This window comes from Acomys minous (genome assembly GCF_964271855.1).
Source record: "Acomys minous genome assembly, chromosome: 5".
NCBI classification, from domain to species: domain Eukaryota; kingdom Metazoa; phylum Chordata; class Mammalia; order Rodentia; family Muridae; genus Acomys; species Acomys minous.
Window position 1 is genome coordinate 61,667,388 of NC_140494.1, and position 22,308 is coordinate 61,689,695.

At 44.8% G+C, this 22,308-nt stretch overlaps 1 protein-coding gene across 3 annotated transcripts in view; it reads left to right on the forward strand.

Moving 5' to 3' along the window:
• EGFLAM (EGF like, fibronectin type III and laminin G domains) overlaps positions 1–22,308 on the forward strand; it is a 171,863-nt gene that overhangs the window by 66,868 nt on the left and 82,687 nt on the right. For all 3 annotated transcript variants that reach the window (XM_084781823.1, XM_084781821.1, XM_084781822.1), the window contains exons 2-5: positions 4,403–4,512; positions 6,166–6,249; positions 16,460–16,577; positions 17,551–17,686. In XM_084781823.1, coding sequence (XP_084637949.1) covers positions 4,403–4,512; positions 6,166–6,249; positions 16,460–16,577; positions 17,551–17,686 — 448 coding nt within the window. The remainder of the gene's footprint in view (positions 1–4,402; positions 4,513–6,165; positions 6,250–16,459; positions 16,578–17,550; positions 17,687–22,308) is intronic.

Here is a 22,308-nt window from a genome sequence, read left to right on the forward strand (position 1 = left end):
GGCGTGCGCCACCACGCCTGGCCCTTTGGCAGTGTTCTAGATTTAGGTCATTCTGGTAGGTATAGACTGAAATCCCATTGCTGCTTTAATCTTCGTTTCCTTCATAATGTGATGTTAAGCATCTTTTCATATGCCTGTGTTTGCTATCTGTAGATCTTCTCTCGTGGATTATCTATGACCCATTTTAAAAACTGCATTATTTTCTCATAGTGGGCATTAAGAGTTCTGTGTTTATAGTTTGTTCAGTTGCTGTAGCAAAACACCGTACACTGCGTGGTTCATAAACAACAGAAATATATTTTCACAGTTACCGAAGTTTGGGCCATGGGGTCTAGCTGCCATATGGAGGCTGCTGGGGGGAAAGCCTTGACGCCTTTTTCTGGTATGTGGGGTGTAGAAAGTCCATAATCATGTCACCAGGAGATTCAGTGTCTAGAAAGGTACTCCCTGGTCCTCTTGCTGGGCTCTCACATGGCGGAGGGGAGGAGGAGTACTTAAGTCTTTTTTCTAAGAGCACTGTACTGGTTTTCTTGTCACTCACTGTGGAAGCTTTTTTTTTTCCCACACTCTTGGAAGATTTAGGGCATCCTGTAAGGCATGGGGAGTTTAAGACTATAAGAACGGGTCTCATCTTCGAGAACTGGGAAGCAGGGGGCTTAGGGTGGCCCTAGATGGAGATAGATGTGTCTTTTAAAGCTTCCCTAGCATCCTACATCTTGTAGTTGGACACCTTGTCCCAAAGGCGTTATCACCTCCAGAGCTGGACCACTAGCTCAGGCCCAAGTGTTGAAGCACATGAGACTCTGGGGACATTTCAAACTGAAACCATCACAGGCACCGACCCATCTAATCACCACCTAAGTGCCACGTATTGGGGTGTATGGTCAACAGATCAATTTGGGGGGGACACATTTAGCATGCCGAATTTATATATTGACTAGTAGTCCTTGGTCAGATGTATGGCGTACAAATGTTCTCTCGTAGTCCGTGGCTGGTCCTTTACTCTCTTACCAGATGTTCTGCAGAGTAGAAATTCTGAAGTGCTAACACTTACTCCCAGAAAGCCCCACCCTGCTTATTTGGAGAATGCCACGCATCATCATAAGTTTATAAATTAGTTAATTTCTCATACACAACTTTGGTTCTCATGAGTCTATAAAAGTATTGGTTCTTTTAAGTTAGTAGCTCTCAGCAACTTTTCAGAGGTGTCAGTAGTTCACCTAGATTTCTTGGGTCTGGCTAAGATGTTCCTGGTATTTACCAGGGAGCACTGCTACTGTTTACTGGGGAGGCAGTAACAGTGTTGCTAAAAATCCGTCCACGCTGTAGGACAGCTCTTCCATAACTCACAATGGCAACAGTGTCAACACTGAGAAATTGTCCTAGGTACAAGAATTCTAAGAAATTACTCAAATTAAATAAGTGTATGCTTAAGGAGTTTTTCATTGAGTCTTTGGGGACAGCCATGTCAGTAAGCTCCACTAATTAGAAAGTATGTGTATTGTGATTGTGAAAGATATCCACCCTAGAAATAGTTTCTCATGCACATGAGGGAGCTCGTGTGGAAGTTCTTTTCAGCATTTTCTTTAGTGAAAATGTCTAAACAGCCTCATCGATGAGGCTCATGGTTAATAAACAAATGCGATCTGTGGGGGAGTTGTAGGCTGTGTGACCCCTGCCCTCTCTTCCTATGAACTTTTGAATGCCCTCTGTTTTGTGCATGGACTTGGAATAAGATCAAATCCCAGGACTCCCTTCATTCTGGCATTCCTGAGTTTGGAAGCCAGGAAGCAATAACACTTTCTCTGCTACCACGTTGCTGAGGTAGGCACATGGCCCAATTTTGTACTTCAAGATGGAACTTAGGGCCATGAACTAGGTAGAGGCAGACAGACCACTGGGGACTAAGTTCCTGGACGTACCTTTGAATGGGAAGAAGGGGCTATCTCCTGCTCATTTCTGAATGATAAAATTGTGGGCCTGTGTGTGTTCTAAATTTGACAACTTTCATATGTCATTTTAGAAGTGTAAGATATATTATTAATGGTCATAAAATTGCTTAAGAAAAATAGTGTCCTAGTTTCTTTTCCCACTGTTGTGTTAAAACACCCCAATAAATGCAACTTCATGTCCTGTTCTTCGAAACAATGATGAAACAGTTAATTATTTAATTACCCAGGAAAGAATAAGAATAAAAAAGTGAGAAATGCCTGGAGATATTTTTAAAACATATATGTAATATCAAGTTAACAGTATTATACACAAGGTTAACTGAACAGTTTCCTTGGCCCTTCTGAACCATTAATATAACCCAAGTAACAAAAACATTTTACTCCTCAGTGGGAGATGAGAACATTGGCAAACAGCCTTACAAGTAAGAAATTGGCCCACTTACATAGATGCATTAAATTTCTGTAGGTTGTAAATACTGTAACAAGTTGCACAATTCTGTGCCATTGTTAAAAGAAAAGCACATCTGGACACAGCAGGAGGGGGAAAATTAAAAAAAAAAAGCAATCAAGATAGGATCTCACTATTTAGCCTTGACTAGCCTGGAGATGGCTATGTAAACCAGGGTAGCCTTGAACTCACAGACGTCCATTTGTCTTTCTCTCCTAAGTGCTGGGATTAAGGCATACACCACCATAGCTAGCAAGGAAAATCAAATTTTAGAGCATTCGTTAACTCAAGGGATGTGTGCTGAGCTCTGATTATTTCCTATTCTGTATGCTGGACAAGATGGAACTGCTTTTTATCTTCATGGAATGTTATTTAAAATGGTAAATTATGGGAAATAAAAGTGTCTAACAATAGTGGCATGACAAATACTGTTTATTATGCTTAGTGTGCTGTGGAAGTATTTACAGTCATTAAAAATCATTATTTTAATGACAGTAAGTTAAGTAAAATAAACCAGAAAATTATGAACATGCACACATATACCCATAATCACTACATTATAAATAAAATGATATATAACTAAAACTATATGGATCATGCATATACAGAACAGTGTTTTCACTGTGTCGTAGACCAAAAGAAAGTCAACTAAAATGCTAACAGGGCTCACTTCTGAATGATAGAATTGTGGGCCTGTCTGTGTTCTAAATTTTGACAACTTTCATATGTCATTTTAGAAGTATAAGATATATTATTAATGGTCATAAAAATGCTTTAGGAAAATAGATAGTGTCCTAGTTCCTTTTCCCACTGTTGTGTCAAAACACCCCGATAAATGCAACTCAGAGGAGAAAGGTTGTGGGTCCAGGCTACAGCCCACTAGTGCAGGTCAGTCAAGGCATCTGCTCGTCATATTGCCTGTGAATGCAAGCGTGTGTCTGCTCGCTGTCCTATGACCACTCTAACGTCATGTACTTACTTACGTGCTTATTTATCTATGTGTGGATGAGTGTTTGCCTTCAGCTATGTACGTGCACCACATGCATACAGTATTCCTCAAGACCAGAAGGGAGTGTTGGGTCCCCTCAAGCCAGAGCCACAGGCGATTGTGAGCTGCTAGGTCGGTGCTAACCGCTGAGCCCAGGTTCTCTGGCAGAGCTGCAAGCTCTCCTAACTATGTAGCCATCTCTCCAGCCACCTCTTCCTCTACTCTCACACAGTTCAGGATCCAAACTCAGGGGAAGGCGCTACCCACAGAGAATGGGTCCTCTGGCTTCAGTTAGCATCATTAAGATAATTACCAATAGACATGCCCACAGGCCAGCCTGGTCTGGACAATCCTTCATCGAGGCTCCCTTCCCAGGCGAGTCTAAATTGTGTCAAGTCGATAATTAAAATGAATCACCACAGACCATATTTTCTTTTTTTTATTTGATTTATTTATTTATTATGTATACAGTGCACATTAGATCTCATTATAGATGGTTGTGAGCCACCATGTGGTTGCTGGGAATTGAACTCAGGACCTCTGGAAGAGCAGTCAGTGCTCTCAACCTCTGAGCCACCTCTCCAGCCCCAGACCATATTTTCAAAACCACCCATAAGAGTGTATTAGCTATATGAGCAGATATATGTATGTAACATGCTTACACAACAGATATGTTATAAGTAGATTAAGAACTGGTCGTCTTCTTAAACCTTTTTCAAATTCTTATGGGAAAGCCATTGAGTTTGGTCTGTTCCACTGAGAACTGTAAGTCTCGCCTTGTTGCATGACCACAGGTTGCAGAATGGATCAAAGGCATTAGTTGGGCCACTTTCTCTTGCAGTGGGAGTGAGCAGTCCTAGTGGGGTTGCCTGAGACTGCTGTGGTGGATCAGCAGGCGCCGCGTCGTTCTTATCTGCGATCTTTGTCTATAAGTACACGCTCACATCTTGGCATGAACGATACTTACGATGGGATACATGGCACATCTAATGCAATCTCTTTTGTCTGGGGCAGGCAAGGTGGGGCCTCCTCTTGACATCAAGCTGGGAGCCTTGAACTGTACAGCTTTCAGCATCCAATGGAAAACACCGAAGCTTTCTGGTATCCCCATCATTGGGTACACAGTGAGTACAGAGGCATGCAGTGTGTGTGTGTGTGTGTGTGTGTGTGTGTGTGTGTGTGTGTGTGTGTCTGTGTCGTCTGTGTGTCTGTCTTTCTGTGTGCCCATTTTTCTCTGTGTTTGCCTCCTGTACAGGTTTAGTGACTCTTATCTGCTTGGGATCAGAAATGTTTTGGATTAGGGATTATTTTTTCCTTCAGATTTCAAAGTACCTGCCTAATACATAATTAGATATCTTGGGGCTAGGATCCTAAGTTAAACCTAAAATCTAATAATGGTTTATATGTACCTTATGCGTACATACAACAGGAGACCATTTTATATAATTTCAGTGTACCTAGGTTTTCATTCATCATGTGAGGTCAAGTGTGCAATTTTACTTTTTTGTGTTTTGGTGTCGTATCAGCACTCAAACTGTTTCAGACTTTGAAGCAATTCAGAGTTTGATTTTTGTATTGTAGGTACCCACCTGTTTTTTTTTTACCCCTTACATCAATCCTCGTGTGTCAATAACTGTGTCATTCTCCTCTGGTGAGCTAGTAGCACCATCATTCCATTGGGATCTATCCAGTCTTTTTGCTCTGTAGTTAAGGGAACACAGAGCAGGTAGAATGTGTGGTTTCTGCTACCAGCTGCATATCATCAAAATTCAGATAATAATGCAGAAGCAGAGAAAATCACAGGGAGCCACTGACAGGACCTGACAGGTGAAGCAGAGGACTTGTTAGGGACTGCGCCCTCCCCACCAGAGACTACAAACTAGGTTGAACTACTGCAGTTCATCAAAACAGTTTTCTTTGAATAGTGTTTTTGGAAATGTGTTAACTTTAGAAGTCAGGAATTTCAGACCTCTGAAGTCTCTGTGATACTGGGAGAGGTGGTTATAGCAAAACCACAGTGCCCCGCCCCTCAGAGTGCCCCGCCCCTTGGGTTGAGCATCTCATCTGGGATGGGGAAAAGCTGCTTCCTTCGTTTGTATCCCAACATTCCACACCCTTTGGTCCTCTTAAAGTAGAAATCTCTTTTGAGATGACTGTCTTAGTTAGGGTTTCTGGTGCTGTAATATAACACCATGACCAAAGCAACTTGGAGAGGAAAGGGTTTATTTCACTTTGCAACTCTCAGGTCATACTCCATCACTGAGGGACGTCACAGTGGGAACCTGGAGATGGGAAGTGAAATAGAGGCTTACTGGATTGCTCAGCCTGCTTTCTTCCAGCACACACACCCACTACCCACAGTGAACCAGGCCCACCACATCAATTATGAAGCAAGAAAATTCACCATGGGCTTGCCCCAGGGTCAGTCTTACAGGGGCATTTTTCTCAATTGACTTTCCCCTTTCAAAAATGACTGTATCTTGTGTCAAGTTGACATAAAATGAGCCAGCACAGTGACACATCTACAGACATGGGAAATCAGCGCCCCAAGAAGGTTATATTTTGGGGGCATGGGGAGGAGCTGAGGCCAGAGGTACCTATTCTTCCTCATTGTAGGGGTCTTTCTCCAAGCCTGTGCAGGCTTATGGCTCTGCTAGGCACTCCACTTTATTCACGGGGACCTAGGTCAGTAGCCACAGCCTTCCTGAGTGTTTTTGACCCTTTGATTTTGGGGAATGTTGCCTCTATTCTCACCGGGGTCTCTGCTTCTTTCCAAGGTGTTTTACTCTGAAGTTGGTTCAGATAAGTCCATCCGGGAGCAGTCACATAATGTACCTGTTGGCCAGGACAGCCAAATCACTGTGAGTACTTCCATGTAGGCCCCAGGGCGTTTGGGACCTCTGGGGAACACAAACAGATTTCTGGCTTGCTACATGTACTTCCATGTATATAATGATAATGAGGGTCTGTGTTAACATTCTCAAGTGTTTTCCCTGTGCACCGCTTTGGTGACGTGCTATTCACCTCTTTTAAAAGGCAGCCATTTGATGAAAAGGTCCATCCCAGACACATTTCATTTTTCCCGAGTGGAATCAACCACATGAAGGCCTTCCCTGTCCAGTAGCCTTCTCTCCATAAAATTCAAGGATGACACTTTTGTAATCTTAATAAAACTTTATAAATAAACATGACACATCTGTGTGTTCCCGACTAGCTGGAGACATGATGCAGAAGAAAATGAGGTAATTTGAAATGTATATTCACATGGTCTGTTGTTTATTTTATTTTCCCAGCCCGGCACCACATGTCAACTTCTCCTGTTTCCTGTCAGGGTCTCTCAGGAGGAAAGCTTTGCTTTTGGATTCTTCTGGTATCTTTCCTTCCCGCTCCTCCTCCCCATCCTGCCCCTTAATCTGCAGGCTAGAGCTTCAGAATAGCTCGTAAAGCACGACACCCATGCCTACAAATGACACTGTCATGATGGCGGTGGTGGCACTGTCTGTCACTCCCACTTAATAAGCGCCTGCTGAGCACAGCACATCCGGGAACCTATTTGTCATCTTCGATAAGCCACTATTACTTATTAAGTGTCTGTCACCGCCAGGCACCGTCCCTCCTGTTTTATGTTTGTTTTTCCTTTTAATCTTCACAACTCTTCTATGACCTCATTCTACTGACAGGAACGCTGAAACAGAGAGGTGAAGTCACTCCCCCAAATCATATATTAGGAAGAACCACATCACTTGCACGCCTTGGGTGGGGGGTCTGAGCACGGACCTGCCCGATCTTTACTAAAGCTCTCATGTTCTGGGAGGACTTCCTAGACGCCTGAGCTTGCTGGTATCTCCCCCATCAGCCTTCAGCCCTAACCCTCATTAGTCTCTGAAGCCCTCAACCCCAGCCTGTGGCTCTCTCTGCCCTCAGTTGGAAGACTAGGGCCAGGCATTAGGGTGTCCTGTCAATTTCCAGTGGTTCAGCATCTTGCTGATGTAACAGCTGGCGTAGTGGCTTCTGTATGGCCACTGCAAGATAACATGCAATCCTTGTCTGGGGACAGTATTCATTTAGATTAACTTCATTTAGGAACCCCACCCCCACCCTGGAACTTTCTATAAGCCCATTGACCTCATGAGAGAGTGGGTATTTTGGCCTAGTAGTATCCCCACCAGGGTTTCAAGGCATACTGTTCTGTCTAAAACACAGTCAAGGTACTGACCCAGAGCTTCACAACTGAGCGTGTCCCTGGCACAGGGGAGCGGAGCTACACAAGTGACACTGTGAGACCAAGTCAAGGCAGGTGTAAAGTAGAAGACCTGGAGGTATGACACTGGAGTTCTAGAACTTTCGTCCCATTTGCAGGTTAGAATGTTGGCCAAAGTAACTTTGTCTATGCCTGAGCTTTGTCCCGTGGAAAGAAATGCAATGATCAGACTGCAGTGAGAGCAGACAAGACTCTGTCATAAAATGTCACAAAGATGTTAGAAGTCATGTCTGTGCTCTACACACCCTCTGTTGGTGACATCCAGGCATTAGGGTGGTGTCCTGTCAATTTCTAGAATTCCAGCATCTTGCTGGCATAACAACGGGCACAGTGGCTTCTGTATGGTCACTGCAAGAAAACATGCAGTTGCTGTTTGGAGATAGCGTTCAGTCTTGGAAAAGTTCAGTCTAGCCTGCTGGCTTGTAATCCAGGTTGCACAGGAGGCAGGGGCAGAAGAATGTCACTTTATGGCCTGCTGGGTATAGAGTGAGTTCAAGGATACACCATAAGTTGCTTATTAGGGCCATGTCTCAAAAAGTAAGGAGAAAGAAAGAAAATGAAAAGGTAAAGGAGGAAAAAAACCCTGAGGCAACAACTCAGTGGTAGAGAACTTGACCAGTATGTGAGAGGCTCGCCATTCAAACTCCCATATATAAAACAAAACAAAGCAAAGGAACAAAACTGCACTGCCTCTGATAAAACAATTAGAGAACAGTGTAAGACCAGATGTCATTAACCTGAGATTTAATAGGCAGGGTTTAGCAGGAATAGATAAAAATTGACACAAACCATCAAGAGATACAACTTGGGGCTGGAAATGAAAACAGAACTTTCTAGAAAGTTGGATTCAAAGGAATACCATCTCAATGGGAGGAAATGGTTTGAACCTTAGGAATGGACGTGTGTATGTGTGCACATGTGCCTGGGCGCCTGTATGTTTGGGTGGGGTGAGCACATTTGTCCAGGATACAGGGCCGGAGAGGAATTAGTGACTATGCAGAAATGCAAGAAGCCAAGAGGGTAGAATTGGAAGGCTTGCACAATGGTGGTGCTCCGGGTGTTTGGATTCCTATGCTACAGCAAGCTAAGGATTCTAGGCCACAGATAGTATCTGCGGTTCCCAAATTGTGTGCCAGAGTATCTTGGAGGTCTTCGACAAAGCTCAGAAGGGCACTCTGTAGTAAAACTTTGAGGTGGGCAAGAAGGCTTGATGGGTAAAATAAAAAGCTGATGCCCAACCTGGTGGCCTGAGTTTGCTTCCTGAGACATGCAAAGGCAGCTGCCTTCTGCCCTTTATACAGGTATCATGGCATGCATGCCCCCATATATATATCATGCACACACAAACACATAATAATAATAATTAATAATGATAAGCTCCAAGGAAAATAGCAACATCTCTGTGAATTAATATTAAAGAGGTGTTTGGCTGTAACTACTTAGTAAATAGAACTGTTGTGTGCTCATTTTGGCCCACAGGTGGTATAAGATGGATCTGAAAAGTTATGTGTGCCTCAGGAGGAGGAAGTTTAGGACCTCTTTACTTCAGCATATAAACCTATAGCATATAGCATATAAACCTATAACATAGAATTAAACGAGGCAATGGTTGTAGCACTCTCAGCACACCCACCCAGAATAAGACCTAGGAAGTAGATAATATAATTTACACCGCAAAGGAAAAAGTATATTTATGCCATACTTATGGGCAAGGCGGGAGCTCTGTGGATTGAGTTTAGCCCAGCAATTTTTCTCCTCTTCTTCATATCTCTTCTGTTTCTCTTTCTCTCTCTCTCTCTTCAGAGATTTCCTGGTCAATATTTGTATTATCTTCTGGAAGTTAAACCCAAACCCCCAGCCCAGGGTCAGGAGAAGGGAGGTCCTTCCTCTTCACTGAAATGTGAAGTTTTCTCTGTCCCCTTGTCCTGTGTAAGGCCCACTGCGGATTAACTAATCCTAGGGTTCGCAAGTAGGGTTTGAATCATTTAGGAAGGGGTATTAGCATTTGTGTACCTGATGTCTTATCTCACACGGCAAAGAAAGGCTAAAGGGTTGAAGTCATTCGAACTCTGTTCTAAGATTACAGGAAGCTGACTGAGAAAGAAAATACTTAAACTGGTGAAGAGCATAATAGGGGTCTGCCTCCCGTCCAACCTTTTTTATCCTTATTTTTACTGCCTCAGAGGGTCCTTATAGTATACAAAGGCCCCATCACCAAAAATAAAACTTGATTTTATTTTCCAGATTGAGTAGCAAGTAGGGCACTAGGCTGACAAGTGGATAGGCTGATTTAAATGATTCATAGAAAGGGGAAACAAAGCAAAAATAGCCTGGCTGGCAATGTGCAATTCTTAGAGATCATTTGATAGTCTTCCTTCTAGAAGCTTCTCATGTGGTTAGCTTTTTGCACCCACTTTACCTTTTGTCTTAGAAAGATGACTTGCAGCTCCACTCTGGAAAACACAATAATGAAATCAGGCTAAGAAAGCTTGATAATACTTTTGAGAATTAGAAATAGAAAATAATGGATAGACTGGTGATTTTGCATTTTGGTCACTTATCATCAGTTAAGTGTTTGAGCACACACCAATATATGTATATTTATGTATTTATAAATTATACATTTGGCACTATACTACTATATTATGTACATTATAAAATCCCACAGAATCTTAGAAGAAGAGATAAAACAGAAAGTTCTGGTTTCCTCAGCTATCTTAGTAGTGTGTTGCTTACCTAAAGGCTCCAGGCAGTTCTTTGGACTCTACTGGACTTCCTGAGCCAGAACATTGATTCCGTTCTGTTTAGATAGGTCATATCTAAAGTTAGGGGGGGGGGAGAACTTAGGAATCAGAAGATTTGTTTATAGTTTCCACTCTATCGTCACCTGAGCAAAGGTGACCTTTGGCAAGGTTTCTGAGCTCATCAGAATCTCTTTGGCAGAGCATGGGTAGACTAGCCCTGATTCCTGACTGGAGACAGAGGCCATGCAGGAATACGTCTGAGTATCTTAGTGGGCAGACATTAAGGTTATGTACTCTCTTATAGTACTCAGGAGAGACTCACACAGCGAGGATTGTCGGTCTCAGGCTCCCTTCCTTTCCAGTGTTCTTCTCTCTTTTTTAAGACTGTGCATATGTGTGCACATGCACAAGTGTGTGTGTGTATGTATGTGTGCGTGCATGCATGTGCATATGTGTGTGTGCGCACGTGCGTGTATGTGTATGTGTGTATGCACACACATGTGTGTGTACATGTGTGCATGTGTATGTGTGTGTATGCACACATGTGTGTGTATGTACGTGTGTGTGTGTGTGTGTGTGTGTGTGTGTGTGTGTGTGTGTGTGTGTAGGCTATCAGGCATTGGATCCCTTGGGCCCTGGTGCAGCCATCACTGATGAGTTCTGTCTCTCTGGCCTTCCACTCCATTGTTGTGACAACCCTTTTGATCCCTTCCCCCGATGCTTTAAGGCAGCCTACAACCTTGCTATAGGCCATGAATGAGAGAAGGAAGAAGGGGAGCATGCACCCCTTCTTTCTAAGGGATAGCTCAGAAATTAGCCTCTGCATTTTCACCTTTGTCTTATTGGGCCAATTTCCTTCGTGTGGCCATGGCAAAGGAGGGGAGGCTGGACATCTCCTGCTGTGGTCCAGCTGAGGAGCAGGGATTATGTTATGAGTGAGGAGTGAACGGATATGAACAGATCACGTTGTGAATGGAGGGAGGACTAGGGCAGCAAATAGAGAAAGGCAACTGAACTTTGAATAACCAGAGACTGCCTTTAGCTCTGGATGTGCTATGTCTGGCAGCCAGGGCATGGGGAAGACGAAATTACGGAATATTTTATAACAGGAGCCAGACTCTCTGCTGCTTTGGGTAGCTGTGTGCTGTTTTGATTCAGTTTCAGCATCTATAAAGTGGAATAATAGTGCTGACCTCTCAGAACTATTGTATGAATTGAAAGAGGTACTGGTGGGCCAAGACCTTATAAATTCCAAAACACTACATAAAAGTATTTGGCTAAAGCAGTCATGAGATGCAAGTGTGGTACGCTGGCAACCAGTGAGGAGGAGGAGAATGCTGGGGAAGGGCTATCTCCATTCAGTTTCTTGAACTTTCTCTCTGAGCTCAGGCTTGCCCTTCAAACTCTCCTACAGACATGAGTCAGTGGACACTGGTCCATTGGCAGAGGCTCCTTGTGTTATGGAGACGAAGGGTGCAACTTTAGGAAATGCTTTTGCATTTCAGAAAAGAACAGACAAACTGAAAGCAAGGTTAGCTGGCAGTGCTCAGTATTGCCAAACACTGACCACAGCAAGGAGGTAGAGGGCCGGTTAGGGAGCGAAGGCTCCTGGGTTAGGGAGGGAAGGCTCCTGGGTTAGGGAAGGCTCCTGGGTTAGGGAAGGCTCCTGGGTTAGGGAAGGCTCCTGGGTTAAGGGAGGCTCCTGGGTTAGGGAAGGCTCCTGGGTTAGGGAAGGCTCCTGGGTTAGGGAGGGAAGGCTCCTGAGTTAGGGAGGGAAGGCTCCTGGGTTAGGGAAGGCTCCTGGGTTAGGGAGGGAAGGCTCCTGAGTTAGGGAAGGCTCCTGGGTTAGGGAAGGCTCCTGGGTTAGGGAAGGCTCCTGAGTTAGGGAAGGCTCCTGGGTTAGGGAGGGAAGGCTCCTGGGTTAGGGAAGGCTCCTGAGTTAGGGAGGGAAGGCTCCTGGGTTAGGGAAGGCTCCTGGGTTAGGGAGGGAAGGCTCCTGGGTTAGGGAGGGAAGGCTCCTTGGATATGGAAGGAAGGCGCCTGGGATAGGGAAGGCTCCTGGGTTAGGGAAGGAAGGCGCCTGGGATAGGGAAGGCTCCTGAGTTCAGTCTGGCTTCCCCCATGAAGGATCTCTGACAGAATCGGAGTACACCTTGGCTTGACTTTAGACTTTGACAAAGCAACAGAACACAGCAAACCCCTTTTTATTTAGAGAGCATATTCAACATTTTCTCCAGTTTCATAAAAGGCTGAAGTGGCCATTACAAGATTTTCAAGGACAGGTGTACAAAGATTTGTCGAATTGCCTGGCATCTTACTAATCCTTCCGAAGATTTCCACAAGTCACAATATTCTGAGAAAGTCCATTTGGGAGGAGAAGTGCCAGTGGAAGAAACGACAGTAAATCACTAAGTCCACTTCTTTCCTCATGGCCCCAACTTCATCTACTCTTGACCTTCTCACAGTTAGGCCACCTGGCTGGCAAAGCGGCCTGAGAAACGGTGAGCTTGAAACAGCTGGCCTCTGTCTCCCCCCACACGTGAGGGAAGCATTGATCTTCCATATCTAACACGCAGTCTGAGTGCTTGCTAATGCATATGTGCCACTTCTACAAATATAATTGTTTTCTTGGTACATTCACGTTTCTGATATATGAACATTCATATCATAGCTAAGTAATAATCTAGTCTTGGATATTTATTATTGATGTAAACATCACAATCCTTTTCAGTGCTGATACGACTCATTCTGAAATCTGGTTTAGGAGTCATGTTGGGCAGGGTTTGGATCTTTGCTTTGTCTCTTCCTGTCCCTCTTGAGAACACTGAATTAAATAAGGGCATATGCACAAAGGCAAACACATAGGACAAACAAAATCCACAGATGGTCATTAATGATAGTTAGACTTGGTATCGACTCCTGACAAAACCAACACTAATCTATGGAAATCTCACCATTTTCATACACTACAGTGACTTCCCAGGAGAAAAGGATCCTATGGCAAAAGCCTGTGGAGCAGTCATTTGATTTGAAAGTATTTCTGGTTTGTGGGACAAGCCTGGAGTATCAGTTGAAAGAAGAGTAAAAGTGAGGCTTTGGGCCCATCTACTCCCTCTACACCCGGGACCACTCAACTTGACCTAAACCTGGGATAGAAGGTAGAGTCAGGATTCCAGGAAGCAGAGCAGGAGGGGCCACTATAGAGGCAGACCTCATGTTCAGTAGAGATCCCTTGTGAAAGTGTGTGTAGGACAGAGAGCCAGGGAGAGGGGGGACAGAGAAAGAGAGGGAGAGAGAAGAAGACAAAGAGGAAGACTAGAAACATATGCCTCCTGGATTGCTATAGCAACGGCTCAGATAAGGAACCAAGGGAATCTGGGGTAGAAATGGAGGAAGGGGGCAGGTCTGAGGACATGCACAGAGTCACTCAGCCTTGTCTGTGGAGTTGCTGACACAGAGCCTCGAGCACGGGTGCTGTCTTAGCTTGTTCAGGGCTGTTAGAACAGAACATCATGGGTAATATATAAAAGAGGAGAAATGTATTTGGCTCGTGCTTCTGAATGCTGAGTGTCCAAGGGCACATCTGTTCAGCATCTGGTGAGGGCCTCCTGCTGCGTCACCCTGTTGTGGAAGGTACATGGTGGGGGCGCAACTCACTTCTGTGTATATAAAAATTTAATACTTTATTTCTTTATTTATTCATTCGTTTGTTTGTTTGTTGTTTTTGAGACAGGATATGTGTGGCCCAGGCTTGCCTCAAACAAACTACCTATGCAGTCTGGGATGACCTTGAATTTCTGAGCCTCCCACTTCGACTTTCAAGAGCCAATCCCTTCAGCAACCGACTAGCCTACTCCCATGGTAACTAGTACAATTAGTCAAATCCCGAGGGCTCTGTCCTTGGGATCTAAGCCACCCAGGACTGTTGCACTAAGGATTTAGGTCTATTTTACAAGGTGAACAAGAACTTTCCGGGCCACATTCAAGCCTTGGAAAGGACTATTGATCAAGATGGAGGAGTCAGTAGGTTGAGCTCTTCTCTTGGTGAGGTAGTCTGCTTCTCTGAGGACGTCCTGGTTCATTCCTTTCTTTCCTTTCTTTCATCCCACTTTGTTCACTTATTGATTCATCAAAAGCCCCACATGAGCACTGGCGGGGGGTCTGGCAAACCTCTGCTAGGCTCCGTGATGCCAGGGGAATAGGAAGTCGCATCCTGTCTTCTACGTGGGTGGGGAGAAGGTGACAAACAGACAATTACAAAACAGGGTGAGTAGTGTTAAGATGGAGGCCCACAAGGACACCAAAGAAACAGAGAGGAGAGGCATCTAACCAGACTGAGGGACGGGGTAGGGAAATGAGGTAATGTCTCAGTTGAGTCATGAGAGAGGGCAGGGTGAGCCAGGCAGGGGTAGGGAGAAGGGCGCTTCATGGAGAGGAGCAGCAGGATCAAAGGCCCAGAGGCAACGAATTGAACGGTAGCGTCAGTGTGATCTCTGACAAGCTCTTAGGTGTGACTGGAATGTAGAATGGAAAAAGGGGCGACAGCACGGGTGGTGTTAGAAGGATGAATGGGGCGGGGGGGGGGGGGAGGGCGGGAGACACATACACATCTGCTGCTCAAAGGGAAGTTTAAAGTGTAAAGCGATAGGGTCCGATTTGAGACCTCGGTGAAGGGTCCAAAGTGGAGCGCAGTCAGTTCTTGTTGTGGACAGAATCAGCCCGTTATAAGGGCTTCGTTATAAGGGCTTAGATTTAAGTGGCTATTGGGATAAAAGGACATAAGTAGATTCCAGTGGGATGAAGGTGGGGAGGGAGGAGAATGGATATGCAAGTCCATCACTGAGGAAGAAGCTGACACTTGGGAGGTTTGGTTTGAAGGGCACAGACGAGAAAGGATGGAGGAGTCAGGATTCAGGGGCAGAACAGGTCGGCTCCAAGTGGTACCCTTTCCCCTGCACTGTACTACCGTTTCTCTCTGATCCGACCCGCTGCACCTCCCACTTAGCACTGTTGTTGGGGACAAGCCTCTCTCCCTGAGTCTGAAGGGACAGATCTTCTTCAGCTAGGGCTTTGCACTCAGTGTGGTTCTGCTGGGACATTCTCACATGAGTCCATCAGAGTGCTAGCCTTTCTCGGGGAGCGGGAAGCAGACAGCATCAGCATCATCTGGGATCTTGTCAGAAATGCAGCAAATTCTCAGGCCATTTCTCACTCAGGACTACTGAATCAGACACTCTGGGAGCCACGCCCACCATTTACCTGAAGGAAGCTTTCTTGGTGGTTCCATCGATTTGAAAATTGAGAACCAAGCTGGACATGGTGGCGCATGCCTTTAATCCCAGCAGAGGCAGGCAGATGGATGTGAGTTCAAGGCCAGCCTGGCTTACAAAGGGAGTCAAGGCTACACAGAGAAACCCTGTCTCGAAAACAAACAAACAAAAATTTGAGAACCAAATTTTTCATCCCTTACTCTTTGGTCCAAATCAAACCTCAAGTTTGCCATGAGTTTTCCACTTTGCAATTTACAAATGCAAAGAAAGACCATGGGTATCCCCGAGAGATGACAGCATGCATTGCAGCCGCCCCCAGAGGACAACATCGAGATTCGAATAAGCTCTCGCTCTGGGGTGCTGTACAGACTCTAGTGAAGATTAATCCTCTGAACCTATGAGATACGTTGTGTGCTGTTTTGCTTTCTTTCCAATTTTATAGCTGGTCCACACCCACATAGAGTGACCAGTCTCTGTCCTATGCAAGTTCCCAGAGATCTCAAGATGTAAACCTTACAGAAACTGCTTAGATCAGCACTTCTCAATGTGTGGGTTGTGGTCCCTTCGGGAGGTCAAAGAACACTTTCACAGGGGCCACATTTCAAATATTTACATTATTATCCATAATAGTAGCAACACTCTTGTTATGATGTAACAACAAAAATCATTTTATGGCCAGGGTCACCACAGCATGATGTATTAGAGTCGTAGCATTAGGAAGATTGAGAACCACTGCTCTAGATTGCCCAAGCAGAACTTCTGATTTTTGGCACCTTTCTTGTTTGATTATTAACAGGAGGAAGTGATTGGAGATTTGAAGCCAGGCACTGAATATCGAGTGAGCATAGCAGCTTACAGCCCGACCGGCAAAGGAAGGCTCAGCTTCCCTCGGCATGTGACCACTTTGTCTCAAGGTAAAAATGGCTTGAATTAATTAATAGTGGGAGGGGACTTCCCATTTATTCATGCCTTCATTCATCAAAAAGCACATGCCAGGTACTGTATTGGGCTCTAAGAGGCCAGTGGTGACCACGGTAAGTATGCCTCTGCGCCCTCAGAGCTCAGCAGGGCCGGTCAAGACATTATTTGTTTAGCATACAGAGACAGATTGTCAAATGTGGTACCCACAGGCTGCCGGGACGTACCTCATAGGAATGCAAGAAAAACTCACTGAGACAATGAGACTAACAAGGGAAATGGAGGAGGGGGTCCAGCAGATGTTCATCCATGTGGTACAGAGGTGGACACTGGAGTACAATGCTGGGTTCACTGTTCACACTGAGCTCGCTGTCAGGAAGTGACAAAGACGTGTCTCCGCCTGTATTACAAGAAGTTCTTAGAAAGGTGGAAAAGTCTCTCAGGCCTAAACAATAGTGTATACAAAACTAGGAAGTATGGGAGTCTGGACATGTAGACAGTAGCATGTACCAGGTGATGGTACATGAGGGCACGCACCAACATGTGCTACCACTGCTATGTATATGGTCATCAGTACATACACAAAACACACACACACAGAAGTAGCGGGAGGAAAATAAAGCTAAAGCAACAATGGGTATTTATTTTCCTTGGGAGTAGATACCAACCACAACATGGAAACAGATGAATGATTGGTGGGAGATGGGGTGTGGCAGAGGATTCTCAGGGGTGCACATCATGCGTCTCAGGGCCAGTGAAGCCAGCTGAACTGCTTGCCAGCCAGAGGTGGGAAGGAAGACAAGATTTCAATGAGTGTGAGTTCCGTGGTGAAATTATTTGTTTTTGCTGCTTAGCTTGGGTTTTGAGGCCCTACCAAACAGATATGTCTCAGTACTAGAATGTGCATCTATTTTGGATGTATCTGACCTCGCCATAGCCAAGTCTAGCTGTATGTCTTGTCCTGCCTAGATTCCTGCCGGCCCCCTGCAGCACCCCAGCAGCCACGTGCCCTCGTGGTTTCTGATTCTGAAGTGGCCCTCGCTTGGAAACCTGGCGAGGATGAAGGAAGTGCCCCAGTTCAGTCGTACACTGTGGAATTCATTAGGTAAGTCAGAGGTCAAGTCATAGACCACGGCGACTCCTTCCCGGATGATGTAAGAGAGGGCCAGATCGTCACTGGACCTCAGCCATGTGTGTGGTTACAGTGGTACAGGGCCTTGGAGGAGCATGTTTGGAATCAGGCCAACATTTATTCCCGAATATTCATCTTGGAAGAGTGGTCATCGATGACAGTGTCCCCTCCCCCTACCTCTTTTGCAGCCAAATACTGTTCTGAGCTCTGAAAATCTTCTATGTGCCTTTACTATCAAGCTGACTTGCATTTCAGGCTTGAAGCCTGTCCTTCTGCCTTTAAAGTATTATATTAGAAGTAAATATTTGATGGCCTTTCTCAAAGGGAAAGGGAAGGACTCCTTACACACAAACAGCAAGCACTGTGCCCTCCAGATCCACACTACCTTAGGGCAAGTTTCTAAGTTTGAGTTCAACTTCCTTCCCTCCTATTACATTTTAAGTACTCATTATTCAGTTTGACGGACCATAGAAATTCATGTGGAACTCATGACTGTCAATGCTGCTGTGCAATTTTATTTGAAGAAGAAGAAGAAGAAGAAGAAGAAGAAGAAGAAGAAGAAGAAGAAGAAGAAGAAGAAGAAGAAGAAGAAGAAGAAATGATGAACAAATCGAATTCCCAATACAAGGTCTTCGGCCTGAATTTGGGTCTTCATTTGATTCTGGGTGGAAAGTGCACAACTGGGGTGAGTCTGGCCTGCATTAAAGATGAGGAGCTCCTCTGAGGCCTCCATGTTGTGGATTCAAAAAGACTCAGCAGGGCCTCACTCCTCAGGCTTTCCGAAGCTGGGGCAAAGGGTCATGTCGAGATCTGATGAGTTCGGGTGGTTTTTTTTCCTGTTTTGTTTTTGTTTTGTTTTTTTCTGTCTTGACCTCCCAGTTTATTCCTGGACTGTGGGAAACAGACATCTGTGTCTTTGAGCTTGTTTGCAGGCAGGGCCTGCTGAATTCCAAGTAGTAGGAACTTGAAAGAAGATTGAGGCAATAACACATCGGCTTCTGTGACCATAAAGTCTCCTGGCAAGTCCGAATTCAGGGAGTGCTAGCTCCATGGCGCCTTAGCAGTCTGTCCATCCATCTTTCTGTTTCATTGATTCGTTTTCCAGCAGACTTTCCCACACCCTTAAGTTTTGTGGTCTTCAAGCTTAGCTCCCTCCTTTGACAAGGGTATGGATTTCTCCTGAGACCCGGCAGAATTTCAATGTGCATTCTGATTAGCCAAGTCTAGGTTCTTTTTCGTTTTCCAAGCTGATCACAATGGCCAGGGTAGAGAGAATTTATGAAGTTAGCCGAACACTGGTCATACCATAAGCTCTGAAAGCAGCCATAGGTGGGAGTTTCAGGCCTGGAGTGTGTAGGCCCAGTCTTCAAGATGGGTAACCCCTCAGAGGGAAACTGGAAAACCACTCTTGCAAATGGCAGGGGGGAGGGCGTGGAAGAGAAGAGGAAGGAATTTTTTTAAAGGAAGGAAGAGGGGGACAGAGGAAAGACAGATTGAAGGGGGAGAAGGAAGAAGGAAGGAAGGAATGAACAAGGGGAAAAGAAAGGATCGGGAGGGACGCTACGGTGACATTCAAACCACAGGAGGAAAAGACAAAAGATGTCTCTTATCACTTAGAAAGGGGGGTCCATGGAGGGCTTTTTACGGTGGGTCCTTAACTCTGAGCCACTTAAAAACAATGACATTAGCAGCCATTTGTTTACAAGGAGATAGTGTAAAATGCATTAGAGAAACTGTAGCTAAAGGAATCCTTTGTCACTGTATCAGATGCTGCTACAGTAGCCAACATCCTGCCTCACCAACTACAGCCCCTTTTGGTCCATGGTCACTGTCAAGCCACCACTGAAAGACATTTGCTGCCACTGATTTCTCAGCACACAGTGGGTAGCAGGAGCCTGTGAGCTGGCACAGCAAGGAAAGAAGCTTGATGCAAACCCTCATGGCCTGAGCTTGATTCCAGACCCCAAATGGTGGAAGGAGAGAACTGACTCCAATAATTTATTGTCTGACCTCCACATGTGAGCTGTCATGGAAGTGTGTGTGTGCGTATGTATGTGTGTGTATGTGCTCGTGTGTGTGCATGTGCATGCACGCATACACACACACACACACACTGCAAAAATGAAAGGCTACCAGTTCAGCCTATGATGACACTTCAGATTCAGACAATCTCAGTATTTGTGACTCACTTACAGTCTCTGACTGAAACTTCATGCCACCTGGAGTCAAAAACTGAGATTTAGTCTTCTTCATAAAGTAGTGAGCCTCCAGCTTTCTCCTCAGAACTTCACTCATTACTAGAATTTATAGCAATAACCGGATGAATGGCTGCAGTATTTAAGAGGAATGCCAGCCTGGGTTGGTTCTCCCAGCCCTCAGATGTTGCGACTGAAAACATTTAAGGATCGCTTTTTCCTCTGTTACTTTATAGTTCTGGTGCAGGAGGGCCTCCGGCTTGCTTCTGAACTACATGCCCAGCCCTAAGGAACTACGCCAATACAATCAATTTAGAAAGAATGGGAAACAATGAAAAATGTCTCCCCACCCTGTTTCATGAAGAACTTATTTAGGATGTCGGGGTGCTCTAGTATAATCGGGCTTCTTGCCCAAAGGAGCAATCAAAAGACTGGCTGGCTTAGACGTCAGCCAAGACGCCCAGTTAACAAATGATGCCTTGTGAAAGCAAGAATTCTTTTTTTATTATTATTTTACCTTCGAAGATGAAAATGTCAGAAGCACCTTGCAGACTAGCACAGGGTACTAGGAGTTCTGCAAACCATTAAGGCCTCAAGTAGATGAAAACGCTAACCGTTTCCGCAGAACTAAGACCCCGAGTGTTACAAATTTCAGTTCTTCATTTTGTGATGGCTCCTAGTGAAACTCCTGCTCAGAGCGCTGAGAGCTGACAGAGATAGAATCCCCATGCAGCAGCTTTGGGAGCCATTTGTAAACTGCAAATGAAAAGGCCTGCGCTCCTCTTGCAAGCTGCCGTTCAAGATTATCATTGCCCGATTCTACCCATCTGTTTGTCATTTGATTAGTTTAGACCAATATGTAAATTGAGAGGCTGAGAGAGCTGAAGGTCAAATAGATTTCCTTTTTAATGTAATGACTTAATGTTTCGGACTTCACACCACAGTTCATTTTTATGGGGAGTGAAGTTCGCATAAAACTAGACTGTTAAGCAGACAGTGAAAGCTCCATTGAGTGCAAGGGGTTTTCTCTCACTCCTGTCCCATTGGCCCTGGCTTATCTATGGATTTGTGTTTCTTTCCTTAGAGCCAGGTGCTTACTTTGCAGTCTTTAGGTTCCCCAAAGGTCTCCTTAGATAGAATTCAAGGGGTCTCTATATTTGGTTGGAAGAGAACTATATTCTTCCTTTTTGGCAGATGAAACTAAGTACTGCCTTCCTAAATCAACGGTGACTCCAAACTACAGTGGCAAAGTAGTTCCTGGGGCCTTTGTCACTGTTGGACTCATCTTTTCTTACCCCATTACAATTGTTGCACATATCTCAAAATAGCAGCCAAGTTTATCACTAAACTAAAATTATTACCTTGACTGAAATTGGTTCTTAGTTTCTCTTATTTTAATAAAGCAGTTAAAATTAAAATATCAAACTTATTACTTCAGTTATTGCTGCCAACATAGTGATTGTGATCTTATGTTTAAAGTTCCCCACATAAAACCGTTCTAGGAAAGGGTACATGGCCTTTGTCAGACAGTCTCTGTAATTTTAGGTCAGAAGTTAACAGGCCCTTTCTTGAAGGACCAGATGGCAGTTTTGCTCTATCGCCAATATGAGGTCTGTCTCAAATAATCTGCTGTGCCAATGTCACGGGAAAGCAGCTGTGAACTTTAAGACCCCCAGGGACTGTGTTTCCATAAAGGTTAATGGCTGAATTTTTTGGACCACTGGCTTAGGATACCCTGTTGTTCCTAAAAAATTTAAATTTTCTTAAATATCCTATTAAAAGAGCCTACTATGAACATTTATTTATACAAGCCCATGTTATTAACAAATGTGTGCCAATCATGGCTAAGGGATTTAGAGGCAACTAAGCTGTGCCCCAAGCTTTTGGACAGCGTCATGAGGGATGTGGCTGAACATAGTCCTGAGTGGCAAGTGGCCCAGCATGGGTGGGGACACGGTCTTTGGGGGGATGCGTGCTCGGCATCTGAACTTATTTTTAATCTTGAAAGTTTTAATTGACACATCAAAGTTGCACATATTTGTGGGTGACCCAGTTTGGAAGGTGCCTGGGCAGGCTTCTTACATTAGCAGAGGAAGGGCCCAGCAGAGATAACCACAGAGGAGGCAGGAGGAAGCAATAGGGAAGGCTTAGGCTAGAGGAAGCCACTTAAGCAATGGCTTGGAGGCAAGAAGAAAATGTTCCTGCAATTGCTTAGAAAGCCTGGAGCTATGCGTGGCGAGGGAAGAGTAAGCACAGGTCAGACAAGAAAGGCATTAAAAAGAGTTCACTCTTTATCCTGAAGGGAGAGGGGAACCATAGAAAGTTTTAAGGAGGAAAGTGAGTTTTGGTATTTGCATTTTTGGAAGACCATGCAGACTTCTCAAGGGACCCAGAGGTGAA